This window comes from Alosa pseudoharengus, unplaced genomic scaffold, assembly GCF_046254945.1.
Source record: "Alosa pseudoharengus isolate Yale_2024_CS ecotype anadromous, Long Island Sound unplaced genomic scaffold, YU_APseudo_1.1 YU_APseudo_1.1_scf_18, whole genome shotgun sequence".
Classification (NCBI taxonomy): domain Eukaryota; kingdom Metazoa; phylum Chordata; class Actinopteri; order Clupeiformes; family Clupeidae; genus Alosa; species Alosa pseudoharengus.
Window position 1 is genome coordinate 26,774,364 of NW_027468650.1, and position 23,502 is coordinate 26,797,865.

At 44.4% G+C, this 23,502-nt stretch overlaps 1 protein-coding gene across 1 annotated transcript in view; it reads left to right on the plus strand.

The window, feature by feature from the left end:
* The window catches only part of kmt2ca (lysine (K)-specific methyltransferase 2Ca), a gene marked incomplete in the record, with an annotated part of 117,652 nt that overhangs the window by 12,853 nt on the left and 81,297 nt on the right, over positions 1-23,502 (plus strand). The window contains 5 exon segments of the mRNA XM_076290788.1: positions 4,664-4,752; positions 10,473-10,626; positions 16,971-17,186; positions 22,297-22,448; positions 23,385-23,494. Coding sequence (XP_076146903.1) covers positions 4,664-4,752; positions 10,473-10,626; positions 16,971-17,186; positions 22,297-22,448; positions 23,385-23,494 — 721 coding nt within the window.

Genomic DNA, 23,502 nt, shown 5'->3' on the forward strand with positions numbered 1-23,502 from the left:
CCAACAGTCACGTATGGCCAACCTCTTACGTGTATGTGTTACTTAATATTCATTTTTTTATACAAACCAAGACGGCGGATTCCTAAAGAAACGCAAGCACACACACCATACGTTTATCTAAATTAGCTATGTACCAAAAATTACATTTTATCGTGACTTGAAGAGCTGTAAAGAGTGTTGTAAGGCTGTGTGTACAAATCCGCTTGGAGCTCCAGTGGAATTTTTAATTGCTGACGAGAATTCTCGGGCTAACCGTATGTGCTGTGAGAAAGGTTGGGAATAAGCACCCACCAGCCCAGCACTAAACTCCGAGCGTGGTAAACAAAATCGGATATTTCAGGCAGTAAAAGCCCTGGTAAGAACCAAGCTAGATTTTGTTCAAATCTAAACACCTATGGCTACTGAAAAATGTAAGGTTAATTTAGCAAATGTTATTTTGAAGTATTAAAAAACATTGTTGTTTTAGAATTTTCGAACGAAATCGTTGGTAATTAGCACGTTTACGATATAATGCAGAATTGTACATCTGCCCCTGCTGCAGAGTGAGAACGCTTGGACCTTCAGGAAGCTATGTTTGTTCAGTCATTTGCTTGAGTGGCTGAAGGAGACACATGCTGGCTAGGAGCTGGAGTAACCATTTTTTCCGCATCAACCTTCATCTCACTCTCTCACTCCCTCACTCTCTCACTCACTCTCTCTCTCGCTTGCTCGCTCTCTCACTCTCTCACTCTCTTTTTCTTTCTCTTCTCTTTATCTAGTCCTTCTTCCCCTATCAGTATCTTTCTGATGGGCCACTTCTGCACTCTGTGCTTTCTGTCCATTCTCTCTCCTTTCCTTTCTGCTCTCTGCTCTGTTTTTCCCCCCTCTCCTCTGAATGTCCGTTTCTCTTTGTGCCGTTGCCCCTCTTTCTCTCCCTTCTCTGCGCTCTGTCTCTTCCCCCTTCTCCCCCTGCCTCGGCTCAGCCGAACCTTCACTGGCTTCTCTTCAGAGGCGGCTGAACTGTCCATCCGTATTCCTCTGTGACTTGTTTTCCTTCACCCCAGTAACGGTTCAGTTTCTTTTACCCAGCATGCTCGGCACGCCTGACTGGCAGATCAGTGGAAGCTTGAAGGTTGAAAGCAGATGAATGAAATGTTGTGCCTGGTAGTGGTGGAGGGGGGTGTCTACAGACACTCTTGGTTTAGTCATCTAGCAAGCGTCTGAATTTCTGCTCAGTGCTCGTATGTGCAAATTTGCTGATGAACTGTAACTGGTCTAGCATGTTAAGGGATAATAAGGTTGGTGTGCAACCATTGGGTGTTGAGTTGATGTTTAGATGAGATTTGTGTAATATTATGGAATGGAATAATTTAGATGACATGGGATGTATGTGTATGCAATGTATAAGCAATGTATGTGTGTGTGGGTGTGTGTGGGTAAGAGGTAGGATGGAATGTAGGGCATTTGTTGAATAGTTTGGTTAGTGTTGTCTGTAAAGGTTGGGTAGGGTAGGAGTAGAATTGCTTTGGTGTATGGATTGTCTCCAATGGTGGACATTATTCCATGGCATATTTGTATGGCTTGCAATAACTGATTTTCAGTGGTGAACATGGCTCGAGTATTGGGTTTGGTATGTGTTGTGGACATGTGTTGCAGCTTGTGTCGATTGGGTGGATAGTAAGGATGCAACGGTATACGGTGTATTATCGTACCAAACGATATGCCCCCCCACGGTTCGATGGCAGACGTGAACCGCGAGAAGTCGGTAGATCTGTCTACTGTCTATAATACTGTCTATAATGTAGCAAAGCCCTGATAGGTTGATGCGCTCTGTATGCAAATGATTTCAACAAACAACAGCTGACTGCTCTAACGTGAATGGACTGAGCTTAGCAAGAGACAGAGAGACACGTTTGAAAAGGTCACCCACTATAAGGAATATTTAGAATTTCAGTACAGACTGAAGACCGTAAAGTTTAAACAAACAAAGTAGGCTAGGCCTACAGCCCACAAGCATTAGGCCTACTTTGCTAATGCAGTCGGAGCAGGCGCTTCTATGTTTAACGTGATGTAGCCTATTGCCCAGCCGGATTCGTTGCTAGTAGCCTGCAACAACAATCCATTTCTCTCATTGTTGCTTGTCAACAACAATTTGCAATTAAATATACAAAATAATTATTGTTCGCTGCCAAGACGCATGTCTTTCAAATGTATTTAAAGTGAAACTAGGCAGTTTAATGGGTTCCTCCGGCCCATTCTTCCCACATTTCATGGGAATTCGGCTGGTAGCTTGGCATCGTCCTTATAGCACCAACAACTTGCTTAATATCTCCCAGATAGTACAATAATAAAAAAAGCTGGAGATTCACATTCACGGGTGTACTTGGTTACTGCCTCAGGATTCTGTCACAATGTAAAACATATTACAATGCAGTTATATTCAACAATATCAGTAATGTCCACGGACGCACTTTCGCCTTTGACTACATTTATAATTTTTCCGAATATAGGTCCCATGGCAAACAGAAGGGGTGAGCACAATTTAAAATAGATTGACACAGGGGCGCCCCAGCTTTCTCCACTGATAGTTCGAACAAAGCAGTTGAAAACTACCCTAGTTAGGCTAAAATCTAAGCCAAGTCAGTCAGTCACACTACCAGTTTTGTCTATAGTCAAAATATAGTTCACTGTTTATATCAGTGGTTTTTTTATATTAAAATAACAAAACCGTATCGTTGTCGTGGCCCACAAACCGTGATACATACCGAACCGTGGGCACACTGTACCTTTGCATCCCTAGTGGATAGAGCTTGCGTCTAACCTTTATTTGGCTCCAATGTGGGGGCCTTGCCATTTTGTACTATTTGCATAGAAGAGGGGTACCCAAGCATTGGTGTCATGGAGTGAAGCAGAAGTCCTTAAACTAGGTTAAAAGGGAACATGGAGCTGTTGATGATGAAGGGATGGAGAGATGAGAGTGAAAATCTGAGTGCCAGTGCCTGGGGTCATTCTTCCACTCGACTGAACGTGAGTGAGGGCTCAGTATCCCCTCCACCCCCCCCCCAACCCCCACCGGCTCCTTCCACACCCAAAGGGCTCTGACAGTCCTGGTGAAGGAACCAGCATCAAGAAGTTGGGCTTCTCACTGAGGGAACGTCAGGGAACAGTCACAGTGTTTGTTGTTGCTGTTTTTGTTTTTGTTGTCATTGTTTTTTATGTATGTAGTAGAGCGACTTTAAAATGCAAATACACCCCTAGCCTGTATCTCTTCTCTTCTCTTCTCTTCTCTTCTCTTCTCTTCTCTTCTCTTCTCTTCTCTTCTCTTCTCTTCTCTTCTCTTCTCTTCTCTTCTCTTCTCTTCTCTTCTCTTCTCTTCTCTTCTCTTCTCTTCTCTTCTCTTCTCTTCTCTTCTCTTCTCTTCTCTTCTCTTCTCTTCAATACACATGCTGTCTCTACATCTCTATTGCCTTAGTTCAGTCTCCGTTCTCTCCTGGAGTTGCTGTTTACTCTAGCACTGCCTCCTGCCTCTCTTGCTTGTCTCCCACCCTCAGTCAGTCTCGTTCTCGTCCATGCCTCTCTGCTCTGTCTCTCTCTCTCTCTCTCTCTCTCTCTCGCACTCGCTCGCTTTTTCTCTCTCCCTCCCTCCTTCTCTTCCTGTTGGTGCGCTCTTCTGATGTGCTGGCAGGCCTGGCCGCGTCTGTTAAAAAAAAAAAAAAAAAAAAAACTCAATGTAGTCACCATGGTGACGAGCAGCTGAGCGCTAGCTGCAGGCCGTGCCGTGCCGCTCTGCCATTGGCTGGCGCTTTGGGCTGTGACACCAGTGTTGACAGTGTTTGTTAATGGGGGTGGTGGTGGTGGTGGTGGCAGCTAGGAGTGAGCTGATTATTTGCCCACTTACATGGGGGGGGGGGGGCAGGGTGATGGTAGGTGTACAAAGAAAAACAGAGGGACAGAAAAGGAGAAATGGGGAGAGCTGATAGTGAAACCATGATAGAGAAAGAGCCGAGTGGGAGGTTCTGAAACTGAATTGCCCATCCACTGAAGTTGGCTAGGGCATGTGCCGAATGTGCTTATTGTGCAGTAGCTAGCCATGTAGGAGCATAGGGTGAGTGCAGAATGTGTATGTGGTTGTGGCGCTTGTGAGCAGAGACGGGTGTTGGAGAATGCATAGCGATCGTGGAGCCTTGCGTGACACCCTTCAGCAGGAAGTGTGCTTGATGGTTCCCACAACACCGCCACAAGCGCGCAACATCTATACTTCTGCTAACACCGCGCACACACACACACACACAGAGAGAGCGCAGCAACCACGTAACCCAACAGTGCCATCAACACCGCCCAGCAGAAAAGTGTGTGTGTGTGTGTGTGTGTGGTGGCGGCCTGCTCCACTGAAGTATGTAGCATTGATGACTGGATGGCCCTCCCCTGCAGCAGCAACAGCTTTGTCTAAGCCATGGCACTTCTCAAGGCTTATAGCCTCCAGATATGACACACTTTCTTTAGTTTTCTTTTTCTCTTTTGCTAGAAGGTTTCTTTGGCTTTAAGAATATTGAAAATGCTTTTCAACTGGGCTTTGAATACTCTGCTTCATAACCTTGCTCCAAGTGGCTAAATCAAGACCTATATATTAGTTGCTAACATTGGTGTGTGTGTGTGTGTGTGTGTGTGTGTGTGTACGTATTAGGTCGCGCAGTCGAGGTCGGGCGCAGGCAGATGATGAGGACAGCATGGATGGCAGTGAGCCTGCAGACACAGAGCCTCTTCAGGACATGGGTAAGTCTCTCTCTTTCTCTCTCTCTTTTTCTCCCTCTCTATCTGTCTCTCTCTCTCTCTTTTTTTCTCCTGAAGCATAAGGTTCATTTTATCAGTACAAACCTCTTGGTCTTGAGGATCATACATCACCTGCTCTCAGAGTTGGCTCTGTTTATATTGGTTATAATGAGAAATGAACTAACTTCTGCATATATCTTACATAATAGCCTATGCAAGTGGCCCATGCAGTTGTGACCATTTATATTTGTGTGTAGGTGTACACAAGTAATCAAATGTTATAGACCAAACTCACTATGTTTGTGTAAATGTAATTTGTTTGTCTTTTTTACGATTAGATTTCTTTAAACATTGGCAAGAAATATACTGATTTGTCTAATTGTAACCAAAGCAATTTGTCTAAGGTGATCGCGAGCCATCAGCCAGCTAACCTGCTAGCGTTAGCGCATTAGTAAGCTAATTTCCCACGAAGAAGGCTGCTTGTTTAGCGAAGATAGACCACAGTTAGCAATCCATAGCAGTGTGATTGGTTGTTCTAGGACGTTGATTGGACATATTCTACATTGTCAACACCCTTGAAATATAGGGCAAGCAGGCCAATCAATCACAGTTGTTGCTGTTTGCGTTTTCTCGGATAGTTACTTTTCTAGGGAGTTGTGCATCAGACTGGCAAATCACCACATAGATTCTATACAGAAGCCTAAATTGGCTTTAGGATGGACAGGTGAGATGCTGTCACTGGCAGTGCTGTAATGAGGTGTGTTGGACATGAATCACATGACAATTCTTTGTAGTGTTGCTGTAGCATGAGGAGTGATAAGATAGCTTTGGTAGGATCAGGAGGGGCATTTGGATGGGGATGTCTTCATGTTGAACACATACGCTAATGTTCTGTTTTAGCCAATCTGTCAGTGGTCGATCGGCATCTTTCTTGCTTCAGGTTTTTATGAGGAAAAAAATATTTGCAAAGTTTAACATACACACACACACACACACACACACACACACACACACTTGCGCGCACACACACACACACACACACACTTGCGCACGCGCACACACACACGCAATTGCACACACACACACACACACACACACAGTTGCACACATGTGTGTATACTCTCTGGAGTGCCCTTAGCAGCCCATGTCTGTGGCGTTGTCAGAGGGGGGCGGAGGATGACTTATGTCTCCTGAAAGCTTTTAATGTCTCATCCTCTCCCCGTCTCCTCCTGGAAACTCACTGCAGCACCACACAGCACAGCCCCACCAAGCCCCAGCAAGCCCCAGCAAGCCCCAGCAAGCCCCAGCAAGCCCCAGCAAGCCCCAGCAAGCCCCAGCAAGCCCCACCAAGCCCCACCAAGCCCCACCAAGCCCCACCAAGCCCCACCAAGCCCCAGCAAGCCCCAGCCCAGCACAGTGGCTACCCTGCAAACAATGCAGTTTAACACAGACCAGAACAGCACGGCACAAAGCAGCCTAAACTGATCCAACGCAGCACAGTGTAACTAACCTAACCTAGTGTAGTAATTTCCCATGTATGAACCGCGTCTGTGTATTAACCGCAGTGCCTAATAGTCCAATGAATCCGAATCAGAAAATAAAGATGAAGAATAAAGAAAAGAAATGCATTCCCATGTATAGCCTGCCCCATGTATTAACTTCATAGCTGAAGAAATGTAGTGAAATCAAGGTATAAACCTTGGTTAATAGTCTGGAAATTACGGTAAAGTACAATACAGCTCATCCCCATCTAATCTAGTACAGTGCAGCCTGGTCTATAGAACATGTCATATCACTGGCCACCCTGATGGTAGTTCAACATGACACCTGCTTATCCGGGACAGTGCTTAAACCCAGCCTAATAAGTTTCTCTCGTGTTTGGCTTGGTTCAGAACAATAAGACATGGTTTTAACTCGTCCTGTTCTAGTTTATCATTGCATAGCAGTAGTCCAAAACCTCAGCTTGTAGATGTTCGGCTAGTCTGGTTTGACATGGCGCTCAGCCTGTAATACTGCCAAGGGAATATTCCTTAAAAGCAAGTTATGAATGTCCCTCCTTCACCCTATGTCTTCCTCCTCTTAATGCGAGATGTTAAAAATGTCTGTAGCAAATTTGTGTCATGCATGTTGTAGTGTTTCTGGCTTCTCTTGCTGAGAAGAGAAAAGAGGAAGAGGCCGCGGTGACGAGTGGGGGAGGGGACAGTGGCATGGTTGAGTGTGTGTGTGTGTGTGTGTGTGTGGTGTGGGGGGGTGGATGTGGTGTGGGGGGGGGTGGATGTGGTGGAGGAGAGGGGGGTGTCAGCTACTTCCTGACTGACTTAAGAGGCGTTGCTATTGCTTCTAACAATGCCAGTTCGGCTGCTGGGGGCAACTCAAACCTCCCACTTTCTGAAGCTCCCAGTCCACAATCCCCTTACACACACACACACACAAACACACACACAGGGAGTGAGTGAGTGAGTGGGGCAGGCGAGGTGTAAGCCCCTCAGGGCTAAGGTTTGGTGTGTGTGAGCGTGTTTGGCCACCAGCAGTAGCCTCATTAGCATCAGCTGGCCTGGTGCTCTCCCTCATGGCAGCGCTGTCCACAGACCAGTGACATAACCACGAACACACACAAGGACCCCAACCCCCCTTGAAGTGTCTGGCTGCCTGTGTAAGGTGAAATTTAATCACACACACACACACACTTGTGTATGTGTGTATGTGCACACACATTCTTTAGATGACTCAATCATAGTTGCAACACGTGATTAGTCTCCCCCTCACCCACCCATGCTGAAGCGGCTTTTGGAGATTAATTTCCTGGCTATTAACTACATTCTGAGGTTTGCTCGCTGGAGCCGATGGGAATTTCTGAAAGAGAGTGGTCTTAGAAAGACTTTTTTTAAAAATGATTATTATTATTTCCCAGACTAGACCAGAAGATGCCTAGGAGTAGGTAGCTTGTCTCCATCCATCCACTCATGCACCCATGCTTCATCCTTCCATCCTATCCTATCCTCGCTCATCTGTCTTGTCTTTATTATTGTTTCTATTTCTATTAACTTCTATTTATTTACAATTTTACCAGTTTTTTTACCATATATATTTTTTTTTTTCAAGTCTCTTTTTCATTGTCATTATTTTGTATCTGAGTCACTCTATGTAGATGGCATTGCCTGGCTTGCCACTGCTGCAGGGATATACTTTTGTGTCTAGACAATGCTGGACTGCAGGAGAGCACAGTGTCTGCACAGCGGGGATGCTAAGGGATCCTGGGATATATTTACACACACTCCCTCCCTCCCTTCCTCCCTCTCATCTAGAGCTCTGGAAGTTTCTTTAATGAGCTGCTGAGGAATTACTTCCGGGCCAGCGCCCATCACATCTCTTTTTTTTTTTTTTACATTTATTTTCATTTTGAAGTGGGTCTGGGTCAGGCTGAGTTTATGGAAGCGGGGCTGTAGAATGAGTTGTATATTTAGTATTTATTTGCAAAAACATCCAATCCCCCTTTCAGATGTACACCCTAGTGATGATAAGATTCACAGTTTTACATCGGTGCATCAGCATAAAAGTTAACAATGTTATGGTCCCAATTAAATAAAGCGTGTAATGCTGAGATGCAGTTTGGGGTGAACTTGGCATGCATCATTTTTGCATAGGGCCACTCATAATTTAAACATAGCAATTAGTAAAGGCCGTATGCTTTTGTTGTTACCTCCAAGAAAGTTATATTTTCGGTATTTGACTGTTGTACCGGTAGTTTACACAAAAACTACCGGCTTGGTTTTCATGAATTTTAGTGTGAAGGTATAGCGTGGGCCAAGGAAGAACACATTACATTTTGCAATGGCTCTGATTCATGGGATGACTCAATGTATTTAGTTTCATTTTTGCTAACGTTGTGCGGTGGGCTGCAGCATATTGGCCTTGGAGGATCTAGGCATTCATTGAATGTCCCTTGAGTTTAGACCAATAATGGCCAACAGTTTCCGACCAATAGCCTAAACTGACTTCTTGTTTTTATAAACTTTCTAAATACGAGGGACTTCTTCATTGCTTTGATGTTACACCTACCAGTTTCAGGGAGCTAATTTCTTTGTACCCTGCATGGCATCAGCCACAGTGATGGAGAAGCACATCCCTAGGACACACTCATACGCATAGACCCTATCCAACAACAAGACTGAGGAAAAATGGATGGCTAGCATCTGAAGGCCGGTTGAAAGAATGCTTTTCCACTGCTCAGAGCGCTCGGCTCTACAGGCAGCTTTGAGTCGGTCGTCTGACTTAACATTGCCAGCTGTGCCCAGCAAGCATAGCTCCTCTCTCCCGTTTATAGTGCTTTGAACTCTGTCTTTCAGTTGTTAGGGTAAATATTTCTCTAAGATGAAAAGCACTATTTTTTTTCCCTAGGAGCAATCCTTTATTTTTATCCCAGCTGAGAATTTTTAGAGCATTCCCTCTAAAATTCTAGGCTGATGGTCCGCTAAGATGGAGAGCACACGTTACACCTGGAGCAAGTGTATGGGAAGCACTTAGCTGATGGAAAGGAAGTCATCTGGTGATGGGTGCATGGATGTCTTCTCGAGTGGCTTTATTTAAAAGGGGAGTGGAAGATATGGTTATTCCCGCGCGCTCATGCTTTAAAAAGCTGTGTGTATCCTCTGACAGTCGCACTCTGTCATCGGAAAGTGTGTGTGTGTGTGTGTCTGTGTGGGCAACTCAGGAAGTCTCATTATATACTGTATCGTTTTTTTTTCTCCAAAGGTTTCAGCAAAGGTCATATCACCCTGTTTTGTATTTTTATGGTCTGGTCTATCTTTCCCTGATCTGTTTGTTTTTGGTGTCAGTTTTTGCGTTGAGTGAAGCCTTTTTAACCTTGCTTGTTTTACCTGAAGTTGTAGAGTCAGCAAGTTCTCCGTTAAATGAACAGAGAGGGGCCTGTCTGTTAGTAAAATGGGGGGTTGGGGTTAGAGGAAGTTGAGTGTGTGTGTCTGTGTGTGTGTGTGTGTGTGTGTGTGTGTGTGTGTGTGTGTGTGTGTGTGTGTGTGTGTGTGTGTGTGTGTGTGTGTGTGTGTGTGTTCAGAGGTTGAGGCATAGAAGGTGATTGATGGGAAGATGGTGAGAGATTGAGCAAACGTGAAGTTAAATCTGAGGGTCTGAGGGGGTTGCAAGGTTTTTTTTTTTTTTTGTACCTCTGTTTTGACTTGGCTGTCCAGTGTTTGTTACAGGCAGATATACTTGTTGTCCAGAACTGCTTCTAAAGTTATATGTTTATATATGTCTGTGTTTTTGTTTGGTTAAGAGTGTGCTCATTTTGAATAAACATGCCAGTCTTGCCCCTCTTTGCAACCAGTGGTGTGTTCCTCTTACACTTCACCTACTCCTCTACTGCCATCAGACTCTGTAGTGTGTGTGTGTGTGTGTGTGTGTGTGTGTGTGTAAGCAAAAATAATTCAGTGCTTTGTCAACTGGCTTCTCTTCATGAAACAAATGTAGACAGGCACAGATGGAAAAATAAATACAGATTGGTTTTGGTTGCTGTTGGTGACATTCTGTATCCATGTGACAGAGTAAACTGCTTTCTATTGTTATTTTAATAAACTTTTTCTTACACTGCATAATGTTCCATCTTTCATTCATCATTCCAACTTAAATGTCAAATGAGATCTGATTCACTTTTCCATGTTTTAATCCCCAAGAATAAAGCATGACTAACTTTAGGTTTTCTCTTTCAGAAATGGCGGAACTGGATCTGGAGGAGGAGGAGCCGCTCCGGCCGCTGCTCTATTGCCCCGGCGACCTGCAGCCTCTCTCGCCGCTCTTCCAGCGTTCCGTGTCCGAGGACTCGGCTGGCTCGTCGGCCTCGGCCTCCGACAACGCCAAGACCAGGTCTGTGTCTGCTCAAAGCCCTGTTTGTGTGTTTGTGTGTGTGTGTGTGTGTGTGTGTGTGTGTGTATAAATTGTTGAAGGGTGTTTGTGAGTTTGAGAGCAAGAGTTCGTTTAAAGAAGATTGGACAGTGAAGTGTCTTTGTACTGAAGCCCTGCAGTGGGTATGTGTGTGTGTGTGTGTGTGTGTGTGTGTGTGTGTACGTGTACAAAGTGCCTCAACACAGCATTTTTTTTTCTGCAGAATGGAGCAAAAACAAGAGTGGAGAGGGAAAGAGGAGAGAGTGAGGAAGTGAGCGGGAGAGAGAAAATGAGAAAGGGAGCGCATGAGAGCAAATGCGAAAGAGGGAGAGAACGAGAAAGGCAGGGTTGGCGAGATGGGGGAAGGGTTTACAGGAGAAATAATTGCACTGGGAAATATTGAACAGCAGAAAAGGAGAACGAGAACGAGTGAGGAAGCAAGCCCATGAGGGGGAGGAAGAGAGAGGAAGAGAAATAGAGGGAGTCGGGGGGGGGGAAGAGAGAAAGAAAGAAAGAAAGGGAAGGGAGGGAGGGAGAGCAGGGTTTAGGGGCCTCCAACAGTACTAGGTCTGGCAGCCTGCAGACTGAACCACTGGTGCTGTAATTAGTACAGGGAGATAGAGAGGAAGGGAGGGAGAGTGAGAGCAGAAAAGAAAGGGGGAGGAGAAGAGTGTGGTAGAGCAGAAGAGAGGGGGGCCCTTTTCTTTTTAGCTCCAATTAGCACAGATTGTTCACTTCATGCTGATCCACACATTAGACATCAGCAACATGTGTTTGTCAGATTCCCTCTGACACACACACACACACACACACACACACAGGAGGGTGGAGGAAGGGTGAGAATTTCCTACGGGGTGGTCTTTAGAAATACATACGATCATTCGCTGAAGATGATTCAGCATTAGGTTTCCCGTTATGACACAGGGCACAGCAGAGTGATGGCTGTTTGCAAATGTGTGTGTGTGTGTGTGTGTGTGTGTGTGTGTGTAAGCCATTTCAGACATACGTGTAAGACCGGAGGTTTGGCGGATGTTAAACGGTGGGGCCTTATATCTGAACGACATAAACAGTCATATGGAAGTCTGAACTTAGCCGGTTGTTCTACTGCTCCCCCCCTAGTATTTCCTCCAGACATTATGTAAATGTGCTGTGTCTGAACGAAGCGTAGAACATGCGGTTAAAACTCACACCTGGTGATCGTGTCAGTGATGTGTCTTTCGTGCGTCCATGTGGTTAAATCTGACTTAAATGCCAGTGTTATGATGGAGTGGCATAGTGCTGTCCAGAAAATCTCCGACCTAGAAAGATGCAGACATCACGGAGCTACTGTCCATGAGGGCAAACAGCATTGTGATAGAACACATGAAGGGAACGGCAAGAGACACGTTGATGAAGCCTACAACTGCATCGCAAGGCCAAAGGAATTCAAAAGACCAAATCATCATAAGCAGAAGGCGCTGAAAAGGCAGTAGCCTACAGCGACGTCGTTGATGACAATAACAGGAGTATTTAATAAATTGTTAGCCAACACGGTCGGTTTTCTGTTCATTGATAGCCTTCTCATGACCTCACTGCTGAGCTCGCTGATATTTGTTGAGCATAAATATGCCTAGAGAAAATTAAAACGAAGAAAACCCAACTTTGTTCCAAGCTCCATAAATGCAATAGACACATGGGGAGAGGATGCTTTTGGAAAAATAAACCATGAAAAAACGAACCACTTCACTGTTATGTTAGTATTTTGTTGCTTAAAAACGTATATGATGGCCTTGAAGTCTTGAGTTAGCCAACTGAATTGGCTGGTACCATAAAGTTTGTGCATGCTCTCTCCAACGCAAACCATATTTGGGTTTCCATAGCCAAGTAATTCTGCTACATAACATTGAAAACAGATAAATGTGTTTATTCGAAGCACACATACAAATACTGTAGGTCGATTTCAAGTGCGCACTTACGTGACTACTTCAAGTATTAGCCTACACACAATAGATTTTTCTTCTTTAGCCTACATAATGCATACACTTTGTAAACAAACAGCAGCTGTGACAGCGGCCGCATATATTCTGCGTCATATCTCGCCTCTTGTGAACTCTACAAGCCCCCACCCCTCACTGGACAACCACACGGAGATTCTGTAATGTGCGTGTATGTCGTTCACACATAGGTCCGTATAAGGTCCGCAGGTTAGCATCATATCTGAAACCTCTGTTTGACTCCGGAGGTTATATCTGAAAGCTGTGTGTGTGTGTGTGTGTGTGTGTGTGTGTGTGTGTGTGTGTGTGTGTGTGTGTGTGTGTGTGTGTGTGTGTGTGTGTGTGTGTGTGTGTGTGTGTGTGTGTGTGTGTGTGTGTGTGTGTGTGTTTATTTGTTTTCTTTCTGCCTCTTTCCCTCCTTTTGGTCTTGCCACTTCCCTCATCCTGTCACAGAGAGAAATATCAACTTACGTGGTCTGTGTTAATATGATGTGGTGGGCGTTTCATGTGAGGGTTTAAGACAAGCACAGTTGAGTGCTGTGTCATTGCATGTGACGACTAGGTTCAATAATGACGTGGGGATGCTCTGGAGCCGTCAGTGTTTGAACTTAATCGGAAATGTGTTCTCTGGTGGCCTCAGGAGAGCTGGGTGTGTGTGTGTGTGCACACGCATGTATTTGTAAGGATTATTGGGAAAGTAAGAGAGAAGTAACTCTTGTGTTGTGTTGCGTTAGTCAATCTCTGTGTTATCACAGCGCCTGTGTGTAGAAATGTGCACGTGAGGGATTGTGGGACATGACACTGTTGCGTATGCAAAGCGAGTGGGAACCGAAGGGGGTTCTAATCAATTGCTTCAAGAGACAGTTCTGTTTTTTTTTGTGTGTGGAGTAGTTGTTTTAAATCCCCAAAGAACTTATTAGCAGTGCAAAATTTCTTCGAACAAATATTTGATGAATACTTGCTGTTTCTGCTGGCGTGTGTCAGATGTCATTTTTTTACATTTGCTGACAGCCGTTAAGCTCGTTTGTTCGCTGCAAACAGAAAGATGACGCTCTTCTGTCCCTCTGGGGTACAAGTCACAAAATTTGGCAGATCCCAGGCATTCACAGCTTAATCTGTGTCACTGTTGGAAGACACACACACACACACACACACACACACACACACACACACACACACACACACACACACACACACACACACAGCTTTTGTATTTCTGAAAATTGGCTGCATTTCTGCAAATTGGCTTTATTTCAGGGTCTCTCTTTCTAACCGTTTCTCTCTGGCCCTCTCTTTTTCTTTATCTCACTCCATTTCAATTCTTCCTTCCCTTCTTTTCTCATGTCCATGTGTCAGATAACGGTAACAGACCTTGCTTCCCAGGCCTTTGGTGATGAGGAGCACTGTTGTCACATGAATGAACAGGAAAATGTGCTCCTGTGTCATAACTGTCAAAGCTGAACATGAACCTGTAACCTCCCCCGTCCACACACACAAATATATACACACACACTCCACCCACTTTCTGCTGGTGTGTGTCAGTGTCTGTCAGACTGGTCTTTAATGACATCCTTCAGGGACCTGTGGAGGATGACTGAAGATCCTCAGACACAGTTGCTTTTTCAAAGGTTGTCAAAAGCACATCACCTATTAAATAAGATGGAGGGGGTTGGTAAGGAAAATAAGCAAATGACATTTGACCTAATTCTGGGTAGGACTCAGAATTGAAATAGTCTGCAGGGATATCAGTGGAAGGTTGTAGAATGAAAGACTGAACTTGTAGTATCCATTCACTGAGTTAGTAATGGACCATTGTTATCTGAAGTGGGGCTTGTTTCTGTGTCATGGGTGACTATGACTGAATACCAATATCATTTTTGTCAGTGTAAATGCCTGTCCGAATGTGATGTTTCTTTCATCGCCCATCGCCCATTGTTTTGTAGCTGACAGTTGATCACTGGAGTCATATGATTGAAACAAGCAATAGGCTGGCTCCCAAGGTTGATATATTAGTACAGCACAATGCTGTCGGTCTATACTCACATTAGCCTGACGTCGTCATTCTCAATTCTAGTCAGAATTTGAGTCTGATACTGCTCCATTGGGATGTGATTATGGGGCTTGTTTCAACCGATATAGAGGGGAAAATGCCTCTGCACTCAATTGGATAGACCTACAGTAACTAATAAGAGCAACAAAATAGCTTACCGTGAACTGTAGGAAGAACACCGGAGCCATCCTTCTCCAATGCCTTAACATTGTTTTCTGGTCGTTGTTTAAAGTTATTGCGCTGTCTATCTTTAACACCCGATAGCGAAATCTAAGACCACAAAATACATAGGGGTAGGCTATTCGGAAAACGGATGTCTCACCTCCTTTGCTTTTAAAAATAATTCCGTTAACACCGATGCTAAAAACAGCTGGGAAATGGTGTCGCAGACCCCTCGAGCAAACAAAACGAGGGAAAATGTCACTATGCACTACGCTGTTTTCCCTTGATTACATGCAGAAGTGATACCTGCAGAGTTTTCACTTTGGTCGGAGTTTTCAGAAATAATCGTTTTCAGTGATAAAACCTCCGTTTTCATGTAAATGAAAGGCCAAACCGCATGGAAATATATGCATTTTTCCTACGTGTAAACAGGGTCTTAGAAGCCGTCTGTCTAGCTTCTAGCCACAGCATTTTTGTTGCAAACAAAATCAACCGAAGCTTGCTCTGATGACGTGATGGTCGAGGCACTGTTGCTCATCTGTCCATCATTGTACAAAGCCCAATTTGATTGGTCTGAACAGCTCTGGTTCAGGCATAGTTGCTCCACAACAGAACAAGTCCAGACCGAACTTTCCGTCCTCAAATGTTGTGGGCGGGGCTAAGTTCGGCTGGTATCCAGGCTATACACTCATAGCTCTCCAGTGAATTGGAAATTATTCACCTGTGTTTAATTTTTTGTTTGAAGTTACAGTTTTTCTAATGGCTATACTGTGATCGTGGACGATCATCTGTCATCGTGGATCATCCCCATCTGTCATTTTGCCTGAAGTCATTCCAAATTACGGAATTTCATCTCTCCGTTCCACCTTAATTGTTACATCACTGCGAGTATCTTCCTGTCTGAATGAGGTTTAAGAAGCGAACACTTGATTGGTGTATCATGATTTGAGGGAGCTTAATTTAACTCTGGTCACTTACAGTGTGCCATCAATAAAGCGATGCAATGCCTTTTGACTGTTTCTTTCTATTGCCTGTATTCCGTTTCATATTCTCCTTCTCTGCCCTCTCACTGTCTGGTGTACTTTTTTACCTTTTTCACTGCTTTTCCCAATGTTTTTGTTTGGATATGATGGGAAAATAGTGTGTGTGTGTGTGTGTGTGTGTGTGTGTGTGTGTGTGTGTGTGTGTGTGTGTGTGTGTGTGTGTGTGTGTGTGTGTGTGTGTGTGTGTGCTGGTGTACTGGACTGGTGATATGCCCTGAGGATGTTATATTTTTGGTTAGGTTTAGTTTGACGGTTTTCAGCCAGCATTTTATTTTCATTTTCATTTGACAATCTTGTCTTCACTGCCATGGTTGACCACCAAGGTTAAGCACTTTCAATTTGTTCTTGTCAAAGTGAGATTCCACTTTATAAATGGTAAAAAAACGGAATTTCTCTCTCGCTCCCTTCTCTTCTCTCTTTTCCTCTCTGGGTAGCAGTGAGCAGTTGTGTGGCCATGTGTCAGTGTATATCAGACTGGTCTGGAATGTATAAAGTATAATTGTAACAATTATATCGTAACACCCCCTATTTCCACCGGTCCCGTATTTCCGCCGTCTTGCGTGTATGTGTCACTTAATATAAATTTCTATACAAACCAAGACAGCGGACTCCTATAGAAACGCAACTACCCACACCATAGGTGTATCTAAATTAGCTATGTACCAAAAATGACATTTTACCTTGACTCGAAGAGCTGTAAACAGTGTTGTAAGGCTGCGTGTACACAACCGCTTGGAGCTCCAGTGGAATTTTAATTTCACGACGAGAATTCTCGGTCTAACCGTCCATGTGCCGTTGAAACGGTGTAAATAGGCGACCCATCAGGCCAGCACTATAACTCCGAGCGTGGTAAACAAAATCGGATATTTCAGGCAGTAAATGCTCCCGTTAAGAACCAAACCAGACTCTGTTCAAATCTACACACCTATGGCTACTGAAAAATGTAAGGTTCATTTAGTAAATGTTATTTTGAAGTGTTAAAAAACATCGTTGTTTTAGAATTTCTGAACAAAAGTGGCGATAATTGGGGGTGTTACGATAAATTGATCTCTTTTTCACTCCCTCTTTCCCTCCCCCCCCCCTCTCTCTCTCTGGCAGTGAGAGGTTGTGTGCCTTCTGCTACTGTGGGGAGAGGAGTGTGCTGGGCCAGGGCGATCTGAAGCTGTTCGGCCCAACGCCGGGCTACGTGCCGCTGCACATCCGCAACCGGCACGGCAGCTCCGAGAAGGACGATGACTACCATGACGACGACAATGATTCTGATGACAACGACCACAGCCAGAGCCCTGGCCAGCGCGAGAGTGGTCTTAAGAAGTAAGTGTCTGTTGGGGTGGAGTGGGGTGGGGGAACGTTGACGTGACGTGACGTTTGCAGGCAATGGTTTTGGTCCACATCTACAGGGATGGATATAGATAAATATTAAAGGATGCATTCACTCAATGAAAACATGTACCTTTGTGTTTTTCCTACACACATATTAATTCTATTTTATGGCTACAGTATGTATACCGGTAGTTTGTTTCTTAAAACATGCTAAAATTACATTGAAATGGCAACATAATGTGATGAAATAACTGTTTTGACAATATCAAAAATACCTATGCACCATGTTGTGATATCTTCTAAAGCTAGGATGCGAACCAGCCAGCCATGACCATCTCTCTTGCAATACCACTGTGTACCTGCTCTGTATTGAAAACAATGCAAGTCAATAGAAGAGTAATGCACGTAATGGTACAATCGAGAAGAGCAAACGTAAAATGTCTGAGTTTCTAACGTTGATACCTTTACACATATTCTGTCATTGACATGCGAGGACTGTAGAAATGCAAGTGGCAAACATCATATTGTTGGCAACAGTCCTATTTCTTCCATAGTTAGAGGTACTGATATCACAGCATGTAGGGAAAATACATGCTGAAATGTACGACAGTGCACAAGAAAGACAGTTAGTGTGTTAAGGATGCAATGGTACAATATGCCCACGGTTCGATCTCATGGTTTTTGGGCCAGGGTAACGTTACGGGTTCGGTATTAAAACAATAAATTATACTTATTATTTTATATACTTTGGAAATAATAGAAAATGACATGTACGGTTCATGTCTGCTTAGCAAGCCTACTGTTCGGTTCAAAAATGTACTGTGTACCGTGGTGTGTATATGCTAGTCTAGTCTAGTCTAATCTAGTCTCGTCTAGTCTAGTCAGTAAATCTGTGAAAGGCCAGTTTTGGTGTGTGGATTTATATGTTGAAAGGGTTGACTGGTATGTTTCCCTTGTGAGGATAAGAAAAAGACAGAGAGGCCTAGTATAACAAGTACGTGCAATAGGCTGTGTCTCATCTCATAAGCCAATGACCTGTCCTAACCAACCAGCCTACCATCAGCAGTCGTCTCTCTCCTGTGTGCGTGTGTGTGTGTGTGTGTGTGGGGGGGGGGGGGTGGTGAATGTGGGAGAGTGAGAGTGTGGGTCGTGCCCCCAGCCCCCACCCCCTTGTCATTTAGAGAGCAGTGACCCTGATGGCCCCCCACACAGGAGGAAACAATGGTGAATGCCACACTGCTGAAGGCCCAATTAGAACAGCGAGGTCTAATTACTCACTGTGATCAAACGCTGCCTGTGTGTGTGAGCAAGTGTGTGTTTAGAACCCCTGCTGGCTCTTTTTTAACAATGCCAGAGGTTGGGGGAAAGGAATTTTGCATAAACTTTTATTGAGCATTTGTTTTGTTAGTTTTCCATTCAGGGTGGCAATATCCCCATTTAATAATAACAAGGTGAAATTCCCTAACACCTCTATCCGGCACCACCAACATTAGTTGCTTGCTTGCCCATGCACTCTGTCCATTTGTGTGTGTGACACTGTGATTACCAGTGGCTTGAGCTAGTGATCAAGTAAAATTAGTGTTCTCCATTGTGCATTGTGAAGGCAAAAACCAGGAGATCTAGAGCTCTCTGACCCAAATAAGCCAACGTATGCTAATGAACACAGCTCTAAAATTCAATTTGGGTCAATTAATTTGGTGCCAAAATGGCCCTGATGATTAGTCACTGAGAGAGGGAGAGAGGGGGACAAACTCCATGTGGGAGAATTTCACTGGCAGGCCTTACCACAGCTATTCTGTCCTCAACCCTCTCTCTCTCTCTCTCTCTCTCTCTCTCTCTCTCTCTCTCTCTCTCTCTCTCTCTCTCTCTCTCTCTCTCTCTCTCTCTCTCTCTCTCTCTCTCTCTCTCTCTCCTTCTCTCTGGACTGTTTTTCACCCTGGCCTTCCACGTTATCCATTGTTGACAAAGGTTCCTGTCGAACGGCACCCTAGGGCCCATTGGCCGCCTGCCTAATTTGCCTGCCTCTGCGCAAACCAATCACACGGCTCCCCTGAGGAGCACTGACGTAATGCTGCACCCTGTGCCGTTCCTGGCAGCAGGCCAACCAGCAGATCATTGTTGCGCTCGAGCCCCGCGATTGGTTGAAGTAGGGGACGGAGCCATGCCAGTGATGGATGGATGGGGGGGGGAGGGGTGGAATGAAAACAATAACAAATGAGAGAGAGGGAGAGCGGAGGGAGGGAGAGAGAGGGAGAGAGAGGGAGAGAATTTGGAGTGAGCCATTGAAGAGTTGTTAAGGTGGAAGATGTTAAGGAGGTCTGGTGGATGACTTTGGTGTGTAAGAACTTAAAGCAACATCATGCAACAAGTTGACACTTTTTTCAGGTGTATTTTTTATAAGCAACAATTTTTGCTTTCAAATTAATTCTCATGGAATATGGTCTTGGGAAGGATAGTTGTTCCCAATAGCTGTCCAGGCTATGCACTGAGTAGTTCAGCAGCTAGTGGGCTGGAATTCAAGCGTGGGCCAGGTTGTTTAAAATTTGAAAATGGATCATTATATTTCACAGCTTTGAAGATTTGTATTTACTACAGGCACATAAATGATCCTTTCTTTAAGCCCTGAGTTATGTGGTTTGGGTCACATCTCCCCCTGAAAATGAAAGAAAAGCCTTTATAGTACAGCATTACCAACACTATTGCCAAAAGGCACCAATTAGCAAAGCTTTTAGAAATGCCAACTAGGGTTTTGATGGTGATTGTAAGGTGTTTACATACTTTTTAAGTTGGCAGCCCATTAGTTGTAGATCAAAACTCCATAATACTTTAAAGATCGAGAACTGAATTAATGAAACATTTGCTAAAATTCTCACGTCATTTTGTTTTAGTTTGCTAGGACTGATGGCACGCACACGTCTCAGCATTGTGGTACTATGGTGATGGTGTGGTACCGTGGTTGAGGCGCATTAAGCTGATGAGTGCTAATTGAAGGTAGCTTGACCAGTCTCTGTGTAATCACACACTTAATGAAACACTGCTCCAGTTAATGAGAGGTATCTAATCCCATGATGGAGCTTATTATCGAGACCCACTCAAGATTGCTATCAGATTGCACCGCATTGAGGCAGGACACACAGATTGATTAGTAATTGGGAAATTGATTGGCCTTATTCGGTTGAGCCTAACCTCAGATCTACTTGAAATGTTGATAGAGACCTCAAGCTTGGTTTGTTGTTAAGATGTCAGTCATAGTCTAGGTTCAAATTACTCAGGTTTTTAATGAAATGATGTAAAGGAATTATTTAACAGTATAGCATGGATGTAGTGTCTCCATCAGTGTTTGACTTAAAAGTGCAGCTGCAGTTTTCTTTACAGTGCATATCAATGTCCATACTACTGTCAGGGAGATTATGCTTGTGCTATAGATGATTTCTGTAAAGCCTGTGTGTTTACAGCAAAACCTACAGTATGTATGTGTTAAGGTCCATCACTAAGAACGATAACCATAAGTATAAACAAACATTGTTCTCGTTATTATGAATGACGACATTCACACACAAACTATAACGATAACGACATGAAGAACGATATCGTTGGGGATCACCTTCAGAGCGATATTTGGAACGATTAAAAGCTAATGGCCAATCAGAACCCATCAAATTTTGACCGTCACATTCATTAACACAAGGAGAGACTTTGTTTATCGTTGTTCACTGTGAACGCTTTTATCGTTATGGTTATCGTTATCGTTCTTGGTGTAAATGGGCTTTAAGTCATAGATTAATGGCATGTTTTTGCCATGTCATTTAATGGCATTGATGCATGTGTAGCATCTAACCATGTGTGTAGCATAGTTGGTCCATTGATGACAAGTTGATATGATTTTAGCATGATGGATGAAAGCTGTTGGAGTAGTGACGGTCCATTACTGACACGCTTTATTTGTACCGCCTGCAGCAGGTTATTTACACCTGTAATTAAACTCTGCCAAGTCGTCTCGGAGATTGCCCATTATGTTTTGGCAATGGCGAATGAAAGCTATTCTTCACTGCTTTCATGCAAGCTACATTGAGAGTGGTTTGCGTGCGTGCGTGCGTGTGTGTGCGTGCGTGTGTGTGTGTGCGTGCGTGTGTGTGCGTGTGTGTGTGTTTCTGCTATGGGCTTTAATGGAGAGGAAGTACGGCGAGAGACACTTTATTTAGATGTATGCAGATGTGGCAGACGAGGAGCGAGAGAAGAGGGCTACTGTTATTCCCTCTGAATTCACACCCCCTTCCTCCTCTGCTCTCCTCCTCCTGTACTTGCTCCTTCCCCACTGCTGCCCAAGGGCTGCCTGGCCCTCTGTAAAACCGAGACTAGCTTTTAAAATGTTAATTCCTGTTTTCCGCTTCCATGAGCCTCAGAGATCTCCAGACTCGTTTAGGAGGCTCATCCAAGGCAGCCAGGCATTCCATGAGCGCCCCCCCCCCCCCCCTCTCTCTCTCTCTCTCTCTCTCTCTCTCTCTCTCTCTCTCTCTCTCTCTCTCTCTCTCTCTCTCTCTCTCTCTTTTTCTCTCTTTCACTCTTTTTCACTGTCTATCCCCCTTCTTCCTATTTCCTCTGTATCTGAAGCACTCTGTGTGGGGCGTAGTTGAACAGCCAGTCCTTGTGCTGCTAGCCAAGGTTTGATAACACCCCTCACCCTCTCTCCTTTAACTGCTACATCTCTAAAAGAGCCCGCTCTCCCCAGTCTTGCCATTATACAACAGTCCTGTTTGCTCAGAAGAAGGTTTTAATGGACTTTTATTTGCTGGGTGCGTTCACATTTATAGTCTAAATTGATCTAAATTAGGAATAACCGATGCACAAATCTATGCCAGAGATACGGCTTAGTAATTCTGAAATGTGTAGAAATAGGATCATAAATGTCCTCTGATGGTTTAAAAGCCTGTTTGAATAATTATATTACATTATCAGCCTGGAGTTGCGTTTTTGTTTTTGTCCCAAGGGTGCTTTGTTCAAATGCAGTGAAATGTTGCTGGTGGGTTTCTGCATACCATGCCAAACCTGACAAAGGTCCCTCCGTAGCTTGCCTTTAACCCCTCACCTTTGACCTCTCCAGGATCAGCTCGCCAGACAGTGGCCTGCACTCGTCCTCGGCACCAGGCAGCTCTGACCCATTTGGAGAGGAGCCGACGCGGCGGCCCTGGGACGAGCTAGGACAGATCGGTCTCCCTGATGACATCAACGTCCAGTCGCTCTTCGACCCCACTGGTGAGTGGCATGCCCTCAGACCTACAATCTTTATTAATGATGTTCCTCTTTAGCTCTTATTTGAATTTAAATAAAGGCAAATGATTCCTTTGACAGATGCAGTGCTTCCGTGCGATTATGTGAACTGTAGACGTTACACTCAGAACATGAAGGAAAAGGCTAATAAGGCATCAAATCTCAGTGGCATACATTTTAAGAAATACAAGAACCATGTCATTTCTAATACCTTGGGTGCTTTGCATGCCTTGCAAGTCTGCAGTATGGTGTTTACTATTGTTGACAAGCGCATCAGAAATGGAATATTGATTTTTCATTGGCAAAGTCCAATAGGGATTCAGACAACGTGTATAAATAATGTTGATGGAAAACTGATATTATAGTGGCCAATCTGAATTAAAGACTCCATAATGCTAGATAATTTTAATGATCCGGTACCTGTAGCACAGCTGACATGGCTGTCTAGCCTACCTCTAGCTATTACCTGCTGTGTTAAGTTCACACCGATGTTAAGTGTTGGCTAATTAGCTTTGCTAATTTAGCATGGGTGAAGGAGGTATGACCTGGATGTTTCCGGACGTTTGTGCTGGTGGCACTACGGTGCTGATTTGACACGTTAATGCTCTCCGTGTAAAAGTTACCGACGCAGCGGGGTCGTGTTCCACCACACATATTAAAGGTGTGAAATTGTAGCAGGGACAGGTGGGCTTTAAAGGGTGGAGTGGAGCATCCGTGCCCTTTTACATCAGGTCCACTGTCAGAGGATGGGCTTGTTAGAGGTCAGAGGAGGTCAGCTTGTCTTTCTCCCATTGTGCATTTTATACCATAAATAATGGATTGCTCATTGTTCTTCTGTTGTGCAACGTTTATAGCACACAGGATGTCTTAGAAGTGAATGATTTACAAGATTGATGTTTATTGTTTGTGTGTGTTCCTCAGGCCAGTGTTGTGCCCACCTGCGCTGTGCAGCCTGGTCGGATGGTGTGTGTCGCACGGAAGGTCAGGTGCTGCTGTACGTGGACAAAGCAATAGACTCAGGGAGCACAGAGGTGAGAAC